This window comes from Electrona antarctica, assembly GCF_951216825.1.
Source record: "Electrona antarctica genome assembly, chromosome: 4".
NCBI classification, from domain to species: Eukaryota; Metazoa; Chordata; class Actinopteri; order Myctophiformes; family Myctophidae; genus Electrona; species Electrona antarctica.
Genome location: NC_136809.1, coordinates 15,338,489 through 15,362,836, shown reverse-complemented (window position 1 = coordinate 15,362,836; position 24,348 = coordinate 15,338,489). Strand labels below are relative to the sequence as shown.

General features: G+C 41.6%; 1 protein-coding gene across 1 annotated transcript; it reads right to left on the bottom strand.

The window, feature by feature from the left end:
* Nucleotides 1-5,287: 5,287 nt before the first annotated feature.
* On the bottom strand, nucleotides 5,288-22,428 carry tmprss6 (transmembrane serine protease 6; the record flags this gene model as incomplete). Its single annotated transcript, XM_079498274.1, has 17 exons — nucleotides 5,288-5,452; nucleotides 6,151-6,287; nucleotides 8,220-8,497; nucleotides 9,171-9,339; nucleotides 9,626-9,745; nucleotides 10,172-10,285; nucleotides 10,602-10,700; nucleotides 11,067-11,209; nucleotides 12,362-12,471; nucleotides 12,575-12,687; nucleotides 12,811-12,947; nucleotides 13,573-13,780; nucleotides 15,228-15,412; nucleotides 15,604-15,671; nucleotides 18,268-18,410; nucleotides 18,806-18,906; nucleotides 22,373-22,428. 17 exons carry the CDS (start codon nucleotides 22,426-22,428, stop codon nucleotides 5,288-5,290), a joined length of 2,346 nt encoding a protein of 781 aa, XP_079354400.1.
* Nucleotides 22,429-24,348: the final 1,920 nt, after the last annotated feature.

The following is a 24,348-nucleotide window of genomic DNA, read 5'->3' as shown; positions in this document are numbered from 1 at the left end:
CAGGAGCCCAGGGGAGACATGGATGGATGGAGAGGTTGAAATGGACAAAAACATCCTCCTGTTGAAGGACACAAATGTATAGCTGCACAAAGACACACCCGTGGGCGTGGACGACACACAGTGTGATCGTCCTACGGTATGTAGAATGGCTTTCACACAAGTGTGATCGTCCTACGGTATGTAGAATGGCTTTCATATATGTACATTCTTGTGAGTTTGCACTTTGCAGATCTGCTATTTCGCTTGAATATTTGCTTATTATGCCATACCCAGACAGACACTGGTTAAAGGACCACTTCACCACTTTTCAACTTCTCTTCCTATAATTGGTCCTAACTAATGTTCATGATAAAATACCACAATTTTTTCCTACTCAGTCTGTGTCTCATAGGAAGGCTGTGGGCAGTTCAGAAACCCGTCCACCAGTGACATCATCGATGGTGAATCCAAGCTAATAGAAACGGCAGGCTTTATTTTCCTGAAAAGTTGCAATGCAAAAGTTGAAGCCATCGTTCTCACGACAATAAAAATCTAAATATATTTTAAAACAAATCTTGTTTAAAAAGAATCTGCCTAATGATGATGTCACTGGTGGACGGGTGTCTGCCCAAAGCCCTCCTATGAGACACAGACTGAGTAGAAAAAAATGGTGGTGTTTTATCATGAACATTAGTGAGGACCGATTATATGAAGAGATGTTGAAAAGTGGTGAAGTGGTCCTTTAACTACTTGAACCATTGAACTACGTTTTTCTCTCTACAGCACAACTCTTTACTGAAAACAGACAATTTACATTCTGCAAGATCAATAGGCGTCACATTGCTAGTAGATGTGATTGTTTACAGAATAATTACCGTACCTACCTATAATGACATTCCCAGATTAGGGACAATACTATTGTAATAAATAATTATGTTTGTAAGTGTGTCATAACAGTTACTTGAACCCTATTGTCACAATAGGGTTCAAGTACTGAATTGTTGTGAACTGTTATGACACACTTACAAACATAATTACGGTGGCAATGATGTGGGCCACTACAGCAGGACACTTGGAGATAAATATTGAGTGTAACGATCATCATTTATAGGCCTACGCATCACTAAGATGGCTGTGTTTAGATGTGTGTATACATGTACAGCCTTATGAGCCAGCATGACATAAGTCATGACAGATGTAATGGGATCAGACGGTCTGCTTGTTGAGTAGTTGAATGCTCTATAATGCTGTATTTGGTTCATGGTGAACTGGAACAGCTCTCCTCTCCCTCACTATTACTTTGTTGCTCTCTTTCTCCCTGTTACTTTGTTAGTTCAGGTCTTGGTATGCCTTCTGTCTGGGTCCTTCATGCAATGTTTTTTTTCTTTTTTTTTTTTTTTTACAGCGTGGCGCCTAAGGGGGCGATCCATCTAAAAAAGCATGTGTGTGTACTGTGTAGTCTGTTCTACTGTCATACCTCGGCCCGGCACCTGGCTTTAAGTGAGTGGATATGTGTGCTTTTTTGTACTTTTCTGTACTGTGTAGTGTCCCTTCACCCTCCTCCTTGTGTCCGCCTGAGACTGATGTCATCAATATAACATCAGCAGCCTGACATCAGAGATCTGCGTAGTAGCCACACACGTTATTATACCAAGACTTGTTAAATAGAATAAAATAAAATAAATCACACCCATGTGAAGTAAGGGGTGCTCTTATCTTATCATCGTACAATCATGACGTAAAATAGACACTATAAAATAGACACTATATGACGTAAAATTCTCCATTAATTGTCAATGGCAATTTAATGTTTGTGTAGGACGACAATCTACACTAATAGCTGAATATAGGAGGAGCTAGCGCCCCCCAAAAATGTATGTAATCTATTCTATAGAACTAGACCTGTTTTTAGTAGCCAATTATTTTTACCCCTTTGTCTTCCCGATTTAGTCATTATGCCAATTCATTCTTTCCCACACACTTCTGTGTTGTCACTGCTGTTGTATCCCACCGGCACAGCTGCCAGTGAGCCTAAGTGTGGAGCCCCCAGCGGGAGGACCCAGGGCCTCCCTCATACTCCTCCTGCCCAAGACTTCCTGTGGTGCTACCCTAGCCTGTTGGAATACGTGAAGTGAGTGAGCCAGGGTGCCGCCTGGCTTCCCTCCCCCGAACACAGCCTAATTGTGTTCGACAAAGTCGGATGCACAGCGGTGGATTTGAACCCCTAGACTGGGCATGTACTTTACCACTGCTCCACCTATTTTTGGTTAAAAAAACCCAATAATAGATCATTTAAAAACACCAAAATGCACTTCAGAATGTGAGTTTCCATACATAGTTCATGGTGTACAGTGAGTGGCCTATCCTATTAATGAATGAAATATGGAATATTCCAAAATGTTCACAACTGTCTTATTACCAAATATTTGTGTTGGCTTCAGGTTAATCTATTTATATGGTGTATGAATAAATATTGTGGCGAGCCACAGATCAGATTTGAGTCATAAACACATGTCATGGTGTTGTTGGCTCTTCTGTGATCAGCTCATCAGATGTGTATAACAGTTTTCTCAAGCAAAGCAGAGACTTCACAAATATAACATGGCCAATGTCCATAACTTAATTAGCATTCCATGCCAGATCAGCTGGATTGTCCCATCTGGTCTATAGCAAAACTGAATTCATTGCAATAAAATGGTTGAATGAACGATTGTTCGCCCAGTCGATTAATCGATGACACCCAAAAACTCATGTCGCTCTTTTTAACCTTTATATTATATGCGGTTAAAGGTTTTCCTGAATATGTTTGAATCCCCATCATTATGGACCTGTCACCTCACCTGTGTAATATTCCTATACTCTGCCACTCACCTTGACGGTATAATCAGTCAACTGCAGTAATTGAGCTCTGGACTTATTAGTTTCTAGCCCAAAAACCCGTTGACAACAACAGCTGATGGTGCATGGGAGAGAGGAGCTGCAGTCACTCCTCTCTCGCCCCACTAACAATGATTTATTATACAGGATTACAGATCATTATACAATAATTTACAACCTCCGTCTACCTCCCAGAGCATAAAGTAACTGACTTGCATATTTAATGCGATGTATTGCAGGGGAAACATCGCATATTTTAGGGTGCATGCAGACAGTAGAACCTAGTTTATGAGTCACACTGGGAATACACATTATCTGGAGAGGCTGAGCCATGGCAAGCAAAGAGACGATCCAGAGGAAAGAGTGAGAGCAGCTGCTGAAACAATTGGCAGTGAAATAGACAGAGTAGCTGCTGTCAGCAGACTCTTTCAGAGCCTTCAAATTATGGCGCTTTGAAAATAATTCTTAATTTTATATATGTCATAACAAATCCTTTTTTTTTTAAATGTATCTTAAATCGACTACCGGTAAATCAATTAGTCAGATTATTCCCTCAAGAAAAGCAGCTGTTGTCCACCATTGTGTATGTGAGAAAGATATATATAGCGCTCCTTTGGCTAGTTTAGACTACATACAGTATAGTAGTTTTTGTATGTCAAACACTACTGCAATTAACTGGGAGCTAGCTCACTAAAACATTCTGGCTTGCTTGCACAAGCTTACACTAGCATGCATGTGCTTGTTTGGCAAGGCAACTACCAAATACCAATCAGCATTGGTAAATATGCAATATTTTTGTTTTCAGATTCATCATTTATACTACCATTACATAATGCAGCCATACACTGATGAATTATACATTTTCCCTCTTCATTGGGTTGATCAAATTCTCCAATTATACTCAACAAGATGCAGTTCTGCATCATGATACTTACCATGATACCGACATGTTGATTGAATTGAAGTTGAGAAAAGTAGAAAAGATTTTCACATTTTCCATTGTTTTTCTTTAGAAAATGACACATTGACAATTGTTCCTTCTCTCTACAAACTGAAACTAATCATTCAGAATCGGCATGGTTCATAGCAGGTCTTTTTCCTCAATGTCCTCCATCACTTTCTCCATTTCCTCTCACTGATGGAGAACCTCCATTTTCTCGTTTTCCTTTCGCTGAAACTTGATCAGTTTGGTACAGAGAATCTGTTCATCCCCAGTGTTGGGGAGTAACAAGTTACTAGTAATATATTACTGTAATATTATTACTTTACCCACTAACGAGTAGTGTAAGGTATTACTCTGCCAAAACAGTAATATTATATAATATTACTTTGTAAAAAAATAGCACATACATAGTAAATATTACTCAGGATTTGTTGGCTACCGTTTCATTTAAAATGTCAAGTGAGATTGCTGCTTTATTTGATTTGAGTGGTCTATTTTGGGTCAAACTTAGGAGATGAGCTGAGCGTAGGGTAACATCCAGTATGTTTATTTTTTTTATGGGCAAGGCAAAGTTTAGCCCTGTGATTAAACATAGCATTTGGCTTGGGTGTAGCATTTCTCGGAGATTAACGTTTGTTATGGCTTTATCAGCGGCTTTTAGAACTGTCATTGCAGTTTACAACCTCATAAAATACCACTTATGTCCAAAAGGCAGCCTCCAACATTGATACATTAAGGTTGGGGCTAATTTACAGAGGGCGGAGAGAGCATTTGTGTTTGTGAGAGCATTTGTGTTTGAGGAGTCCAGAAGTCTGACAGGAACAGAGAGACGGAAAGAGAAGCTTCTTCTGAGGTCTTCAGTGTTCTAAACATATGTGGTCCATCATGGATGCTATGTGAAAATATTCAAAATAATATTACATTTGTAGAATGAAAAAAGCATGAAACTTGGGTCAGGGGTCATCAACATGCTGGCTTGTGATGGACATTTTCCTCAAACAATATTCTTTGCCACAGACATACAAAATGAGTGGTCAATAATATTTCCAATATGTTTACTAGTCCAGTAGACACGATGGAGAACACGGCTGTGTTTTTAAAGAGGGAGAGTGGTTAGACGGTAGACCTCAACCCTTCTACTTTATTTAATAGTGGAAAGCTGAGATGGAAGGTGTAAATGTCAAGTGTATTATTGTTATTATTTCCAATTACCAAATTCCAGCTCTCATTGGCATGGAAGACTTTTTGTTTTTCCTCTGCAGTGACATTTCTGGGTGTACTGGCACCCTAACGCGAGACATAGCCAAAGCATTTTCGGGGGTCCCCAGCCAAAAACGTTGAGAACCCCTGCCCTAGACCAGTGGTTCTCAAGGTGGGGTCTGGGGACCCCCAGGGGTCCTTGAGGGGGGTCCATCGCACAGTGTGAGATGTCTGCATGGGGCAGCAAATCTGGTGATTCCAAAGATCCCCAATGAATCTTCGTGACTTTCAGGGGTCGCTGATGACTCCTTTGATCCACATGGTGAGCTTGGTGATGCGTGTGTACACGCCATAGTAGTCTGGACGCCCACAGCCCTTCCCCCAACTCACCACCCCTGCCAGGAACCAGCGACCTGAGGATGCTTGACACACCAGGGGGCCCCCAGAGTCCCCCTGTGAGGCAGAAAGAGGCAGAGAGCAAGGCACAGAATCATTAATCACTGAATATTACATTGAAATGATGGCCTCCCCTGGTCATTCCATTGCTCATACTCACTTCTCTCAAAGAGAAAGATTCCCAGGCAGAGTAGCCTACACATAGTAAAATCTGAATTATATTAGCAACTTAGAAGGAGCAAAATACATCCGCAGCGCTTCCAAACACGGACCAAGCTGCCCGAGGCAGAGGAACAGAGACGCAGGCCAACGAGGGCGCATCGCATCTGCAGTCCTGATGAGCTGGTTTCTACCTAAAGGTATATTTTTGTGTGGGAATGTCAAAGCTGTTACATTTGTTTGTAAGCGGATGTTAGAATAGGAGTGAGGGCATCATAAATCAGTTAGGCTCTGTGCAATACTGTACTCCCAGGTGTCCAGAAGGTATATGTTCCAGTTAATTTCCCCATGGCTCATTTGATTGACTAAGAAGCAGATTTGAACTGGAAGTGAAGGTGTCATGTGTTTTTCTGGTTTAAACCTGCTGCCGAGCCAATCACCGATATAGGAAAACGAACCGAAACGGGAAATGGATATGCCACTGACCTTCTGGAAACCATAGGCCTGTACAGAGCCTATTCTCGATTCATATTATCGTCAGACAGACCCTATAGACATGCTAAAAAGATCTATACATGATGGTTCCTCGCTCACACCTGGCAGGCGTCCTTCTCTCCACTGCGGTATCCAGCGCAAAGCATTCTGGGAGTGACCAGGTGGCCATAGGTGCGGACACAGTCCTCCTCACTGACCAGGCGTACATCCACCTTCTGGAGAACGTTGCTACTACCGCCTATGAAGGTAAAACAAGAATGACACGTGATTAAATGATAAGTGAGATAAGCCCCTCACTTCACACAGGTGTGATTTTTTTTTTACCCACTACTACAATTATTAGTTTCGATTATTAGTTTAGATGGAAGGAGCAAAATACGGACAGCTGGTTGCTACAGTATCTAAAGGTTTATCTTTGTGTGGGAATGTCAAAGCTGTTCCATTTGTTTGTAAGCGGATGCTGGAATAGGAGTGAGGGCATCATAAATCAGTCCCAGGTCTCCAGAAGGTTGTGTTCCAGTTCATTTTCCCATGGCTCATTTCTTTCTTTTTTTATACGCAGACAGACAACAAAACACAAACACCAAGAACAAAACAAAATTCCCCTAGAAGCCCAACCACAGAACAAACGGCTTCAGCAAAAGAATAATCTTCTGTACCACACCAGTGAAGTATATTGCGGGTCAGAGCGAGTTTGGAAACACCATCAGACCCCCCCCCCCCCAACATATTAAGATGATAATGCCCCCATTTAAACATTTCCAACTTATCCAGCAACTTATAATATGACAGTCGATCTAAAGCAGCCAAGTGGTCAAGTGAGATGACCTGCACAGGTGTGGCTTTCCATTCCGTAACCAAGAGCCTCCTCTCCCTAACATAAGAGCAGTTTGAATCCAATCAGCTAAAGGGGGATATACACCACTCAAACTCACCCAAATTAAACAGACTATAGGGCAAAATATAATCATATGACTATTTTGCCCCTTGTCTGTTTGGGTGGGTGGTGGCTATTTTCACAATTAATTACCCCCCCACCAAAAAAAAGAAAATAAATCACGTGGGGGTCCCGACCACCAGGTTTAGAACCACTCTCAGTCCACCATGCCAAATTTTGTGCCAACATTGTGCCAACATTGTGCCAACATTGGCACAAAGGAGGGTGATCACTGGTGCGAGAGAGACGAGTTTTGGTTTAAAATAAACTACGGTATTCAAAATGATTTAGTCAAATAAATGAAGGGCCTCACATTTGTATGTAAATTACATCCTGCACATATTCTACATTCATTAAAACTCTGAACTCTGACTGCATGGGGAGATAGGTGGGTTATTGCTCTGAGTCTAATGATCATTATAACAATGTGAAAGAATATATTTAAAAAGAAGGGAAAAGGTTATATCCGTGGACAATCAAAATATGTTGGATTTTTTTTAATGGCGGTGTCATTAAAATGACTTACACTGACTATTCTAGAAAATAAAAAGATGGCACTTCATTTCAAAAAGGTTCCCAAACCTTTCAGCCTGTGACCCAAAACAGAAATTAGATATTCGCACGGGACCCAAACTAGTGAAAATAGCAGATGTACAAGCTCACAACGTGTGAGCTCGTTGTGAGCTTGTAGATTGGCTATGTTCACTATTTGTTCTAATTTATGGAATTTCTTAGATTTTTCTTTCATTTCTTCATGACAAAATCATTGGATTTTGTTATTAATTCATGAAAAGTTTAGCTTTTTTGGGAATGTTTTTTGAAAATGTTTTGAAATAATAATAATTAAAAACCAAATAGGAAACAAAAACTAAGAGGACCCATAGCAGAGTGTCTGCGGCGAACCACAAATGTGTTTGGGAAACGGTGCTCTAGAGCAGGGGTTCTCAACCCGTGGGTCGCGACCCCTCGGGGGGTCGCCAAATTATTTTGAGGGGTCCCCAAATTATTATTTTTTTAATCTTTTTTTTAATGAATGGCTGGAAAATGGAAATGAAGAGTTTACATAGTACATGCATAAACTTTCCTTAATGATTATATCTGGTTTCAGTATTCATTTATGATTTGTATTGGGGGTGGGGAGGGGCTGGGGACCCCCGGAAACAGGGGGTCGCGAGCCAAAAACGTTGAGAATCCCTGCTCTAGAGAGTATACCGTCCCTCTTGGGAGTCTCACCTCCTTCCCCCAGCGCCCCCCAGCCGCTCACCCAGCAGGTCAGGCCGGCCTCCAGCTGGTGGGAGGGCGGGGGCAGGCAGACGGGCCGGGCGGGACTGGACGGGGGAGGCGGGGACGCCCGCTCCAGCCTCAGCAGAGCCAGGTCGTAGTCATTGGTGGCCCGGGCGTAGTAGTGGTGCAGGTGGATGCGTCGCACGCGCAGCGGCCCCTCCTCCGCGGGGCCGCGGTGGCTCAGCAGGAGCTTACCCAGGTACGCCGTCCACAGCGAGGGAGAGAACCTGGGGAGAGAGGCGGGGTGTGCAAGGGAGAGAGTTCAGTTGTTCTCAAAGTTGGATGGATGGATGGATGCATATAATAGCAATGTCTTAGAGAGCAGTGGTTTTCAACCCTTTTCGTATCAAGGCCCATTATTTATTTGGCATTTGCGCCACAGACCACCATGATGAGATTCAGCCTCTCACAGACCACCATGATGAGATTCAGCCTCTCACAGACCACCATGATGAGATTCAGCCTCTCACGCTCAAAACTAAAGAATATGTTGTTGTCGTTGGATAAGACTTTGTCCACACATCCATGCTGTATTGATGTGGTACCATTAGGACAGATAACGGGCAAACGTTGATCAAAATAACAATTATTCTACATTGTCTAATTGTGTAGACTTCTTGTAAATCAAGTAATATGGATGTTTTACAATAATTTAACTCTTGAACGTGTTAAATATTAAACCAAATGGACCTGTGGGGGTCCACTTGGTTTCATTTTACACTCTCAAGAGTTAAAGATCTATATAATAAGTGTTCATTTGGTTAACAAACTCTCTATCATCTAGGTGGGGACCACCTGGAACCCCCTCTAGGACTGGTGGTCACTGGTTGAAAACGGCTATATTACCGGTAGATCAAGAAATATTAGATCAATGTGATGTTGTCTCTAATCATCACTCACTGGTCGTCATAGAAACAGTGGGCAGCAGACACCACCCATTGGCTGGAGATCAGCGCTCCGCCACAGATGTGTTGACCTCTGATCTGCAAGCTGACCTGCCATGGCCACTCCCCCTCCGATGCATTCACCCCGCCCACTATACGACTGGAGTACTCCCTCTGACCACATTCTGAACGCACGCACGCACATGAAATGCATGCGCACGCGCGCACATGCGCACACACACACACACACACACACACACACACACACACACACACACACACACACACACACACACACACACATCACACTCTTATCACACTCTTATCACACTCTTATGCTCACAAACTATGACAATGACAGCTGACAGGAGTTCGCTATGAACAGTCCAACAATAAATTGTTAGTTCTATGGTTTGTTTGTGTGTGTGCGTGCGTGCGTGCGTGCATGAATGCATGCATGCGTGTTCTCACCACAGTGTAGTTCGTCGGAGTCATCAGGACAGTCGGTAGTGAAGTCACACTCTGGATTAGGTTTCTTCAGACATGTTCCATCAGCACACATATAGGTCATCATATCTGTACACTGCACTCCTGAGCACATCAATACACACATAGGTCATCATATCTGTACACATGCACTCCTGAACACATCAATACACACACATAGATCATATCTGTACACTGCACTCCTGAACACATCAATACACACATATAGGTCATATCTGTACACTGCACTCCTGAACACATCAATACACAACGTATAGAAATGTACAGAAACATGCAGGAACAAGTACCAAACCCATGTAGTCTGGCTCCAGCACTTTGTAAGTAGAAAACATGTTACAATTAAACATAAAGGTTAAGGATACATGCGTGCGTGCGTGCACACCACCTTTCCCTGTATTAGACCATGCACCTTCAGAGACCGACCTCTTCCAAGTGGGACCGGAGGAGGACCAGCGCGTGGCGACACTGAGCTGGACATTATGACGACGATACGCAGAAGAAGAGCGTTACCTTGGGTGCAGTTCTCCTCGTCCATGGCTTCAGGGCAGTCTGGGTGACGGTCACACACCTTGAAGTAATCCACACACTGCCCGTTCTCAGGACACTGGTACTGGGCCGCACACACTGACATATGCATGCATACGCACACACACACACACACACACACACACACACACACACACACACACACACACACACACACACACACACACACACACACACACACACACACAGAGTAACACGTGTATGCACACAGAGTAACAAACTGATACAGACTGTCTTGGCAATAGCATCAAATTGATTCCCTGCCAATATAAAGACGATAAAAAAAGCAGGAGCAAGTTGTTTTTTAATTTCAATTGTTTTGAATTCATCCTACCCCAATGTGAAACATATAGTGACAAAGCAGATATAAGATGGTAAGGCGGTAGAGACTCACCACAGTTGTCCTCATCAAGACCATTAGGACAGTCCTTGATGCCGTCACAGGCAGGGACACATAGGCCATTCAGAGTGCACAGGAACTGACCCGGACAAGCTACATTAAGGCACATGCACGCACGCACACACACACACACACACACACACACACACACACACACACACACACACACACACACACACACACACACACACACACACACACACACGCATAACATTTTAATATAAATTATATAAATTAATATAGAGGATTTTATTTTATTTTAGTTTGCATCTATATATCCGTCCATCCTCCACAACCTATGAGTATATTAACCATATTCACAGTCATACAGTGCACATTTTGCTTTTACCATATCAATTTTACCTCATCATCACAGGGTGGAAAAGCCCATGACATGAGAGCAAATAAAACTGCTGCCATGTGAATAATTATGGTCAATTACCCGTGTTGTGCACTTACGATCTGATAGGTTGAAGAGGCTGTAGTGCAGCTGAAGGCCTGGCCCTGTGAGGGACACCTCTGATGTCATGACAACTGTGGTTTTGGTGGAGAGGAGGGACAGGCGTTCACGGTACGGCTGCAGGCCCCTGGCGCCACAGAATCTGACATAATGGCAAAGACACAGAATTCAGAAATACATGGACAAATAATACTCAACACTGGGGTCACTTACATTCTACACAGAATAGACACCCGTCATCATTTAGAAACCCCCAGGTTTCCCCTCGAAAGATCCTTTCTTTAGGACATCATTGAGTCTAGCTCTCCCAGGTCTCAAGATGTTTTGTGGAAATAACCTTGAGCAAGGCACTGTTTGTGTTTGGCTTACTCCATCAGCACATTAGCAATGGTCAACAGAGAAACGGTGAAAGAGTACAGCTGTATGGGGCAGTGAATTATTGTTAGGATCTGTTGTTGGGCGAAACAACTACAATTCTAAGTATTAATGCATCAAAGTATCATGCATCAAAGTCCAAAAGACATGTACGACCTTTTCTGCAAAAGGTGCTTGCTTGCTGCCTGCACTCATCCATACAAATGGAATCTCATTGAATCTCGAATAAATCTAATTTCTCTCACTTTGGTTTGTATCCATTTATTAAACCCTCCTACAGTTTGAGTGCTTTTGGGTGAAGGAAGGACATGGGGATGTGATCATAGGGGGGTGTTATTTTGGCTATTATTTAGCTTGAGCTCTTATGGGGCATTAGTGCCCCCTATTGTCTATAGTATAGTATACCAACTGGCAGAATGATATTTGTGACATTATAGTACAGTATATGCACACAGTATTCTGACAATGTTAAGCACTAATCTCTATATACGTGGCCATGGGGTCTGTACTTGGTGACACAACAAGTAGCGCTGTGAGGTTGTAGATCTGCCATTTCCGCTGAATGTTCTCCCCCAGAATAGGCAAGGGTTAATGTGGTTAAATGTATATTGATGACACTACTGTATAAGTATCTTTGTATTTGTATTTTCGACTGCCAAAACAACTGGATTTACTCAATGTTTTATGGAGCAGGGTGGATTTCCAAAACGTATACATATTGATTGTTCATTTGAATACCAAATTCTAAATTATAGTTGCTGTTTTTCCCCCACCTTTGAATTTCCATTAAATTATTTATTGCCCTGTCTTTAATGTGTCAAAACGACTTTTCTCTAATCCACAGTTATGGTTGGAGGGGATCTAACCCATGAACCATATCTAACCACTAGGTGTTAGCTGTCCACCCTGCGGATCATACCTGCTGTTCTGGATGAGCCACTGTCCCTCGGTACAGGCCTGCTTGGAAGAGGCTCTGCTCAGCTTATAGCCCTCAAACTCCAGAGTCAGGCCAATCCCTGCAATGGGTAGCTGTAGACACACACACACGCACACGCACATACACACACAGTGTGTATGTAATGAATTAATACAATAAATTAAATTAACAGAGATGAATGAATGAATATGTTACAGTGAAGCTCCAGGTGCAGTTGGTGTCAGGAGGGTAGTAGCTGGGATAGAAAGGAGTCCTCAGTCTGCCCTGAACTCCTGGCACTGCCGTGAGCTCTATACCGAAGTTACACTCTGTGTAGATTGAGACAGACATACACAAAGATGCTTGCCCATCATCACTGATTGATTAATTTGTCCATTGACTCTACCCAGGGTCCTACAGACCTATATAGGGTCTTAGGGCCTCAATCTTACCTTGGCTGTCCCAAGCCTGCGCTGAAAGGGAGAAGGGATCTTTGTACTTGTACAGACCCTGTTTCCAAACCACGGTCATCCACTCCCCTGATGACAGGACGCGGACAATGCGCTCATGCCTGCTGCAGCCATACACACTGAGAGAGACATAGAAATATGTACATCTGAGTTTCTCCTCTGAGACCATTTAGGTTTCTTTCTTTTCAAAATCTTTTTTTATTTTCGTTTTATAACAGTATGGGTGTCAAGTCACAGGTTCATAGAAAAAAAATATATATCAGATTTTAGTATCAGTGACTGAGGTAAACAAACGTAGCCTACTGTATGAATCACAGAGATCGTGGGCAGACATAATGAAAAGACTGTTATTGTGCAAAACATGCCCCTTCAAGACAAAAGAAAAACATTTTCTCCCCTTCATGTCCCAATTTAGTAAAGCCAATTCCCAATTCCCCAGCCCATTTAGGTTTCTATACCTGTGATTCGGCCGTATACTATAGTACTTGCATATATATGCTGCAGTCATAATGGTGTGTAGGAGAGCATCTGTTTTAAGCCGTGCTGGCAAACATACATTTCTTTTCTCAAGACAAAATGCAAGGAGTTTTTCTATTTTCTTTTATTTATTTATTTATTTATTAACACAGAAAGAAGCGTGGGGTTAGCTTTTGGAGGTGAAACCAAACCATCTCAAAGGCTTCACAAAAAAACATCTCATCTAAAAAGAGACGAGGAGACAAATTCACACTAAAAAGTACTCACGAAGTGATGAGGTTATTGCCGGAGGGGGAGAGAGAGTCATACACGTCCAGTCTGTCACGGCACTCTGAAAGCAGCCACTCCAGCTGCAGCTCCAGCTGAGATCCAGGGGAGGTCTGGAGGTTCCACAGGCAGGAGGAGGAGTGCTGTGTGTCTGGGTCACGCAGGGCCACAGGGCTGCTGGGTGGCACCTTCTGGTAATGGTAGCAATCTAAAAGAAAGAGAATGTGACCCGGGGTTCATGCATGGTGAGAGGTTTACTGTTATTAATTGGCTATTTGACTGTTATTATCCCAAATGCTAACACTGTCAGTGTTCTTTGGATAACACTCAACGGGAGCTAAAAGTATTATATTGAAACTGTATTTGTTTTATTCAATAATTTAAAATTATGGTAGTTCTGTAAATCACTAGTCAGGGAATATTATCAGTATTTGGGCACATTATTATATATTTGGGTACATTTGAGCACATTTGGGCAAGTGGCTATGGCTGTTTTTAGCCCAAGGAGTTTTTTTCGTGCAAAACTAATGCTTGGAATGGATTCAGAATCATGAAAATCCCCTAGTTTGACACGTCACATGCTACTTAAAGCATAATGAAATGTAGAACCTTTTGCCATATATTGGTTGTGTGGTACCCCAACTTTCAGCAGCTGTCAAAGATTCCCCTAGGGTGGTTGAATAGAGACCAATGTGGGATATGTTAGTAGACACCTTTACAAACACATTGGTGATGAAAATTCTTGGTAAGAAATGTATTCCCAGATTTATTAATATCCTCTGACTAATAACAAAATCACACAAAAAAGAAAGCGAAAGCATGAACAAAGACAAAATAAAACACACTTGTGTTTCATATTGGCATGTTGTGTTTTCATATTCTCTAACCCAGCACCTGCCAAACCAAAGTGTTGCATGCAGATAAAGGGTTGCATGCAGATAAAGGGTTGCATGCTTAAGATAACATAAGATTAGTGTGATATCACCTTGGCGATCCCACAAGAAGAATATTTGTTTTTAGCCACCTCTTCAGGTTAAATTTGATGGTCAAATAGTTGGAGGTCTCTCTTACAGTCTCCCTACAGAAGTAAGAGAGACCTCCAACTATTTGACCTTCAAATTTAACCTGAAGAGGTGGCTAAAAACAAATCAAATCTGTAATCATGAGTAACTATCAGCACTCTTTAGTATTCATCACCGGTGTCATTTTTCACTTCACTTTGCAGTTCTGTCCCCTGTACCATGTTGATCTGTTCCTGTATTGTACAGTATTGTATTGTGTTTTTGTATGGACATAGTGTTGGGTGCTGGCACATATGCACACATGGCATCAACGCATGGTGTTGTCATGTGCTGGCACACTACACACTCTGTCTTTCTTTTATCTGTATTGTATTGTGTTTTTGTATGGACATAGTGTTGGGTGCTGGCACATATGCACACATGGCATCAACGCATGGTGTTGTGTGCTGGCACACTATACACTCTGTCTTTCTTTTATCTGTATTGTATTTTATTGCATTGTATTGTACTGTATGTGTCATTGTATGTTTAGTCCCTGTCAAATAAATAATAAATAAATAAATAAAGACAACAACGAAGACGACGAAGAAGACCTGTGTGTTCTAACTGTTTTTCATATTTTCTCATCCTTACCAGTGACGGACAGGGAAGGAAGGTACAGGACGTATCCACCATAGCTGGCTGACTCTTCCTTCCCGCGCCTGTATCCCCCCAGACCCTGCTGCAGGGTCCTGGTGACCCTTTCCAGGCTGACCCTCCCAACATGGCTGACGGGGATAGACAACACTACCCAGAAGTGTGCCACCACACTCCCCTCCCTGCGGATGCAAAGAAGACACATGCTGTTAAAGAGATCTGCATTCACATTGAATTTACAGTTGCCTTTTGCAGTCACCATATCCTAACACTGGTTTGTAAATGAGTAGGCCTACGTATATGCGCGGGCACTTCCTTCATATTATTGAAGAAGTGTGTGGTATTTTCAAGTTTTTACAACAGATTTACACACCCAAAGGCAAACACAGTGGTAGAGTTGAGATACCGAGACATATCTGAGTCCTTCACTATCCTCTCCACCTGACAGATGGAAAAAGAAAATGTCATACACTGATTTGAGTACAGACAAATGCACCGCACGCACGCACATGCACACACCATTAAATGTGTTGTAGGCCGACATCTCTGGATGTGGATGTAATCCTATCATAGCATATTCAGACTAGTCTTGTGACTTTACAATAGATAGGATCAGATACAGTAAACGGAATAGAATAGATCCATTATATATTTTCCCCAACGTCAAGCTAGATCAGATATTGTTGTTATTATAAGCACAGCACAGACATAATAGCAACAACGTTATATTCTAGCCTAGTCCAGTCCAGTGTAGTTTAGAGACAGTTCAACTGAGCCCTATTAAGCAAGACGAAAAACCCATGCGGTAATACAGATTTCGCCCTCGCTCTGCGCCTTTTCGTATTATGGAAGCCGTGGTGAGCGCTCACTCATATGGAATACCACGTTCCTGCATAATTTAGCATTGGGGGAGTGTCCATATGTTAATTATTTTCGCTTTGCGCTAATTTGCTATTAAGCCCCTTGACCTAAAAACACTCAGCGCATACCGATTCCGCCTGGGTCTGACCACGTCTTAAAAGCAAAAAGCACTGTTTGATTTGACACTTGAGCGGCTCTGGAATGCTGCTGGAGTGTTGCCATGTCTGTTTGCTGTTTATTTTATAAGCGGCTTCTTTTTCTGCAAAGTTGCTTGTAAATATTGGTAGTTGTGGTTGCTTTTCTTGTTTCTAAAGTGCTTATTTGGGCTTTTCTCCTAATGTTGTTTAAACCAGTGATCCTCACACAGCGACATTCCCATGTCAAGGACCCCCAGATGAATGCATTTGCCCAACTAAGCCAGTGACCCCCATGACAGATTTGTGTTTTTAAATGTTTCAATAACATTTTTCAAAAATATTCTTATTGTCACTTTTTTTTTGAAAATAGCAGATCTACCAGCTCACAATGCATCACATTCATTCATTAAAACAATGAACTCTGACTGCAGGGGGATATATATTTATAATGATCATTATAACAATGTGCAAGAAAATATGTAAAAAGAAGGAAGAACTTTATATTTGTGGACAATCAAAATATGCTGGAAATTTTAATGTGGTGTCATTAAAAGGAATCTTGATATGGCAGACTCACTATCTAGAAAATAAAAACATGGCACTTCATTTAAAATAGGTTGTAGACCCCTGTTATATGCGATTCTTTTGGGAGTATGTTTATAGACCTATTTACTTGTTTCTATGAGACATGGCAACAGCGAGCTTTCTGGCTTTCTCGTTGAGATTATTAAGGGTCATATATCGCTCATTTCTAAACCTTTTTTAAAAATTAAAACATCTCCATAATCACTGGGAAGTTTGCTTTCATAAGCTGTATCACACCCGACTCAATTCTTCTTCAATAAAATGCTACGAGCGAAGACCATAACATTGGGGCCGCAGCAATACGCATGGCGCACGTAGGGCATTTCAACTCATTCCTTCGTCGTGACTCGAATGAAATAAAATAAAATAAACGTTATTTTACTGGTGTTTTTCAATAGAAACAAATAAAGAGCGTGTGTGCAACAGTCAGTGCATATACGTGCATGCACTATAGGCTATATTTCCTCCTTGTCGGGATGGTGAGCTGAGCTCTTCACAGCCCGTTTGTCTTTCATATTATTCTTATAATATTTGAGAACTCATGGTTCTCTCATTTCTCAGCCGTTTTTTAAAATGTAAAAATCCCCACATTCCTTAGGAATCTTGCTTTCATTCGCTGTATGGTATATGGTTCTATTTTTATCGAATTAAACAATATCAAACGAACTTGTATGTTCGGGGGTTAGACGATTCTGAGAACATTACGCATGGATTGCCAATTTGCCAGCCAATGCTGCGTATCTACTCGCAGTTCCATTCCGATCTGAAAGGTATAGGTAGGTGCCATTTCAAAGGCTTAGTTATTCATTTATGAATCAAATGAACTAGAATAAAGATTTTTACAGCTGTTTTTCATGCTTAGAACAGAAACAAATGAAGTGATGATGTGCGTATATCTCCCTCCCTTAGCATATGGCTGCGCCGCTGTAATGACTTTCCAATGAACACTGCAAGTTACTTAACAAAATAGAGACATAGGCCTACAAGCTATGCACATCATGGCTGTGATAGCTTGTGGATCTGTTCTTTTGAGGCATAAAGGTGACAGCATGCAGTGCAATATGAATAATTAACCCAAATGTGACAAAGTCATGTCATGTCTATGGTGCCAGTCTGCAGAAATGTAATACCACTTGCCGAAAAGGGCGCATCATCAGCTGGTGTCGTAAAGAGAATAGTACGGACATGTTCATTGGGTAAGCCTCAAAACTCCCTTAAACACTCCCATGACTAATTCAAGACCGTTTTGCTCACACCACGGGGTGTCGAAAGCGCTTCTTACCTGGCCCATAATTGTAATATGACATTGCACCCGCCCCCACGTCTTAAAAACTGTAAAATTATATGTAATTAGATTCCACTTGCTTAATAGGGCCCCTGGTGATTTCTACTGCAATGTAAGGGAATCCATCTGAGAGCATAGCCATAGACATGTTTGTGATGCTATAGCTGACCATGTCCTGGACTCCCTTAGCCTCTGTTCTGAACACATCACTGCTGGGAGAGGAGAGACTAGGAGAGAAGTTTCTGTTGATGATAGACACTCGAGCTGTGTACTGTTGTAACACTCGTGACTCCAACACCCAGACCTTGTACTCTGAGAGAGAGAGAGAGAGAGAGAGAGAGAGGAGAGAACCCGGAGTTGAATAAGATACGTTTAGCAGAATCGAATGGTTTTTGTAGCTCATTAAGTAAACACTTGTACGTGACGTGTGCGTGTGTGTGTGTGCGTGCATGTGTTAGAGATCAGAAATGTATTTTGGTGATGGCAAGGCAATGTAATTTCTATTCTGTCGTCACTTATGATGTGATTGAACAGTTATAGTTTCCACCCGCCTAGCTTCATGCATGCAAACCGTGTGTGTGTGTGTGTGTGTGTGTGTGTGTGTGTGTGTGTGTGTGTGTGCGCAGGGTGAGAGAGTGAGAGAATGAGATTGTGTTTAAGAGAAACATTAAGGTGGAGCAGAGACTGCCAAGATATTTGTGGCTCACCCAGGAAGTACCAGGGCAGGGTAGCTCCTCCAGCCAGTATGATGATGATGACAGTGGTGAGGAAGAACCGAAGACACAGACACTTGCAGGGTGGAGTCCTTCTGGTCAAATGGAAGAACAGAAGACACTTGCAGGGTGGAGTCCTTCTGGTCGAGGGGGCCACAGCCTGTGGACAGCTCCCTGACTGAGGGAGCAACTCATGTCAGTTTAAACTGACATGAGTTGCTCCCTCAGTTTTGCTCATTCCCTTCTTTTTAGTCAACTTGACATCAAAACACTTTCAACCTGGTGTCTCCAATGTTTCGGGCATGTCATCATCATAGGTGAAAATAAAAATAGCATAAAAAGCAGAACTACAAACTCAACACGCCTCGATGCTATGTGTTGTCAGCTTGTAGTTACTGTGTTATTTCTAGGTTTTAGTCTGTGGTTCAGTTCTGTCGGGTAAAAAGCCAGATATGGCTCATTTGAAAAGCACAAATACATCAATATACAGTCGGTACAGATTGTATTCTTGTTCCCAACCATTATTTCCCTCATCCTTGAGTAACGTAGTGTCTGAATGAATTGCAGTTATTTTACCATCTAGGTTCAATTAGATGGTTAATGAATAGCAATGCAGTGGGCATTATGTAGTCTATTAAGCAATTTCTTATCCAGATTTACATCTAAAAGTGAAGCCAAACTATGTGACAAAAATGAGTTTGACTCAATTCAGCTTTGTCAGATTGTGTTACATTCGAAACAGTTCATTATGATTTATTGGACTATATCATTAGGTCATGTATCAGCCCGACAATAATACTTTACTAAAACTGCATACTGACCACTTGGTAAAATGGAGCAGGAGTGATCCCTGTGTCACTGGAATGTGACTTTACAGAGTTATGCCCGGTCACCATAACGTCTTCCTTCTGTTGTTACTCCTCAAAAAAACATCTCAATATTGGCTGCATGTCACCAGTGTCCTCAAGTATCTCCATTCAGTGTATGACCAGACAAGTTGGCAACAACCACCTCATAGACACCGAGAGAAAGGATCCTATTTCCAAGTCCACAGGTAAACTAACTTTCACTGATCCCTACAATGCTTTAGCATGAGCCACTGCTCAAGGATAAAGCTAAAATGTAATCATAATATGTTTTGTGTTCTCCATTTGCTACATGATTATATCCTTATGGTTGCATACAGTACGACCTTTGCATCATTGAGGGACAAACAGCAATGCATGTAGCAACAGGTATCGTGACATCACTAGTTAACACCCAGCAACAGGGATGCTCTCTCATGCAGATCTAAACTAAATCTCACAGGAACAATATAAAGCTTGCCTATAATCCCTAATCCCTATGCACCTGTTCTCCACTGGCAACATGAAACCCTCCATGACATGTAAGGGAGTTGTATAAAATGTAGGCGTGGCTACTTTCCAAATTCAGTTGTTAACATGAAAATAGTTCATATAACTCAAAGGATTCTGATTCTGAGGCTGCAACCTATATTATTACATTATCTATCAAATTTATTTTATATTATGTGAGAAGGATATCAACTAAATACTCATATATAAATATATAGATATAGTTTACTATACTTAATTTAGGTTACTATAAGTGCCGTAGATAAAAGACAAAATGGCCTTCATTAAAAGGGTAAATGGGCAACAATATCGCAAGAAGAATAGAGTCTGCAGTCTAATGTTGCAAAAGCTCTGCTGTTTTATTGCCGTCAACGTTTCGATCACTCAGATCTTCATCAGGATTTATTCATAGGAATGGGCATACACCATGCATCGACGCTGTTATATTATACATAGGAATGGGCATACACCATGCATCGACGCTGTTGGCACATGAGGTTACCTGCACAACAATCAACTCATCAATTGACTGGCTTTACATGAATGCAAATAGCAATAAACGCATGGTACAATGGTGGTAATAATGATGATGACAAACTAAGGTGCTATAGTGCAAAACATCCGGTGCCATTTGATATACAGCAGTATACTGTATATACCATACAACTACATTCCAATGTACAACCATAAAACTACATTCTACAAACAAGACAAAAACATTCTTACTGTCGGTAGAGCTATAATACATACTGCATATGCCTGAGGTATGGCACTCTGAACAGTGTGCTCACTTTGAGACATGTCAAAGGGAAACATGTGGATTTATACTTTTACTGTCACTCCAACTACTTGTACTTTGTAGCTTAGTTATAACTATTAACTAACTATACATTTTTTGCATTCAAAATACAAAGGACAAAATGTCTGCGAATAGTAGTAGATTAAGTAAGTAATACACAAGATAAAGCAGAGGGAGGGGATGGGGGTTAGAAATCAATTACTTTTACAGTATGAAAGTCACTTGGTGACAAAATTACCTTATTTATATAATCAGTGGTCTTGAGCCTTGAAATAACAACAGTCAGAACAGCTCTCCTCAAGCATCTCAGAGCAGGAGCCAAGTGTTTACTTTTTACTTTCTTTTTACAGATCAAGTTATGGTTTTAATCAATGAAATGCCCTTGAACAAGGCATCAACCACTACGATGAAATGTGTTCTATGAGCAGGGCCTGGCTGGAAACAAGTTCTTGAGCTTAGCCCAGATACCCTGGGTAAATATAGATTTCATTTCATTTCATTTCATTTCACTTATGATTTCAACTTTCAACTATGTTTAATGGAGCAAAGGAGAGACGGGAAAAATGACCCTGAGTGACTAATAGGCTAACAACATTAGCATTACTATACCTGGAACATATGAAAACCTCAGGCCCCTGAAAGAACAAGTTGGCAAGCATATTACATGGCCACTAGGGTGTGATTGGTTGTCTTCTTTTCTATTTCAATCCTACTAGACCTCTGTACCTCCCTCACTGACATGTAGTCACCACTAGAGGACTCTATTGGCATTGTAGAAGGAAAAGTACGGGACCCTTCTTGCATAAGGCCTGGGAAAGTCCCCATAGGTGAGCTCATGCCCAATTCAAAGAACGCAAATGGTAATTATGTAAAAGATGTCAACAACACATATGATGGGGAAGGACTGGAGAGAGAAGGATCCAGAATGTCTTTGGATCCACCCAGGCCATCTTTACCTCTCAGAGTCACTTGGCTAGCCTGTTCCTCTACTCCAATGGCCATGCCTGCATCGGCAAATACATTTGAAACATGTATTTCTTTGCCCTTCTCTTTTCCCATGGCCTTCCCTTGCAGCTCCTTGCCCTGACCAGCAGATATACTTATGCCATCTCCATCGTCCAGACTGTCCTGGCTGAACTGATCTTCTCCACAACTACAAATGCCTGAGTCTTGGCTCTGGAGGCCACAGAGCTGGTCTTGCAGTTTCTCAACTCGCTCATAGTCTGAAACCTCTATAGTCCCTCCACTACAAATGCCACTGACAGCAACTTCACCACTAGTAAACAAATTTGAAACATGTGTTTCTTTGCTGTTCTTTTGTTCCATACCCCTCCCTTGTATCTCCTTGCTTTGACCATCAGATATAATCACCATATCTCCATCGTGCAGAGTGTTCCCCTGGCTGACCTGCTCTTCTCCACCACAACACATGCCTGAATCTGGGCTCTGAAGCCCACAGCCATGGTCTTGGGGCTTCTCAACTTGCTCTGAATATAACTCCATGGACCACCCACTAATGCTCCCACTGGATAACCATTTTAGATTTCCCTCAGTGAGAGAGAGGAGAGAAGAGATAGGGGGAGGACAGAGGTGAGAGTAGTTGGGATCGCAGAAGCCAGAATTGCTTGACATGGAACTGTTAACACATTGCTCCAGATGTCTCTCTGTGAGAGAGGAATTAAGGGATGGATAGAGGTGACAGTAGTTGGGATCGGAGAAGACATGGAACATGGAACTGTTAACACATTGCTCCAGATGTCTCTCTGTGAGAGAGGAATTAGGGGATGGATAGAGGTGACAGTAGTTGGGATTGGACAAGCAAGAATCGCTTGACATGCACTCGTTGCCACATTGCTTCTTCTCTGGGTCACACAAGGCACACTTATCCACATTGCTGCTGGTGACTTCTATGGGGGAGAAGATGTCCACTTGCTTCAAAAGGGACTGAAAGGATTCGTTGTTAAACAGAGGGTTCGGCCAAGCCTGCATAGAGGAGGAAGGTGAGGAAATGGGCAAACAAGAATAGAAAGTGTCAATTGATTGACTGATATAACTTGTATTAGTCTACGGTACATAAGCAATCCGGTTGTGACTTTGTTTCATACTGTACTGTTATGAGGACATGTTTTTTAAACAAAATTTGATTTTTGTTTGTTTTTTCATTAACATTTGTGTCCCCCTTTCATGTTGGATGGTGCATTGCAAAATGTATGAGTCACTTTTACTATTTTACCAGGAAAGGGTTAGCTAACAAATAGACAGGGTAGACTTGTCTACTCAGTTAGTCCATTAGTCACAGCAAAGTCACAGCAAAAGAACTGCAGCATTTGGACAGTGAATGATTCTAAGTTGTATTCTGTTGACCTTTTTTGTTTTATTTTACTGTATACCAGTCGGTCAGTTTGCTTGCAGTTAAATTAAGTCAGTGATTATACATTTATCTGATATACTGACATTTTACTGGAGGTAAATACGGGTGTCATAGCACTATGATAGCTGCAACAGCAAAAAGATACAGAAATTCCAGAATAGAGTAAAGGGTGAATAAATAAATGATGAATGAATAAACAAAATATATATATAATATTTATTTTCATAGTAAAAAACACCATAAGTTTTAGAATCAACATAACCTTATAGGCTGACCTTTCCATCATGAGGGAAGAATTTAGCTGGATTTGGTAGAGGTGGACCTTCGAACTTCTTCACCGCATAAACCCTGAAACACAGAACGAGAAAATAAACTTACATATTTCAAAGAAAGTAACCATCCAGATGCACACATGATCATAGGTTCTAAATGTAAACCACCATGTCCAAACATTCTCTTTTGTAGAAGAACGAATGATATATTTCAAACTATTCTAAGGTGAATTTCTTTATTGTTTACATAAGCTTGTTATGTTGTCTTACCAATTAATTATTTGTGTCTTGCAGAGGATGATAGCCAGGGACAGGACGACCACAACTCCCAAAATGATACCCATCATAGTGTCCCATCCTGGCACACTGGTCCCAGTCCCATCTAACATGCAGAAGGACACAACAGTGTTAAGGGCCGTTCACTCCTAGCACTATGCTGATTGTTTGTCTTTGTTTTTGTTATGGACTCTGCCATCCACTTGAGTTGGAACCTTTTTTTTTAACTATATTTTTATAGTTATCATAGTTATAGTGCACTGCTTAGTGTGAACAGCCCTGGAGACAGGAGTTACAGTAAGTGTAGTTTATTATTTTCTACGAAAAATCAAGTAAATAATCAGCATGATGTGTCATTGCAGGTTGTCCATATTTGTGGCATGACATCCAAATGACTTTGTCTGCTGTTCTCCTTCCTAGTGTTACATTAGACTTGGCTGAAGTTAATGAAAGGAGAATTATTG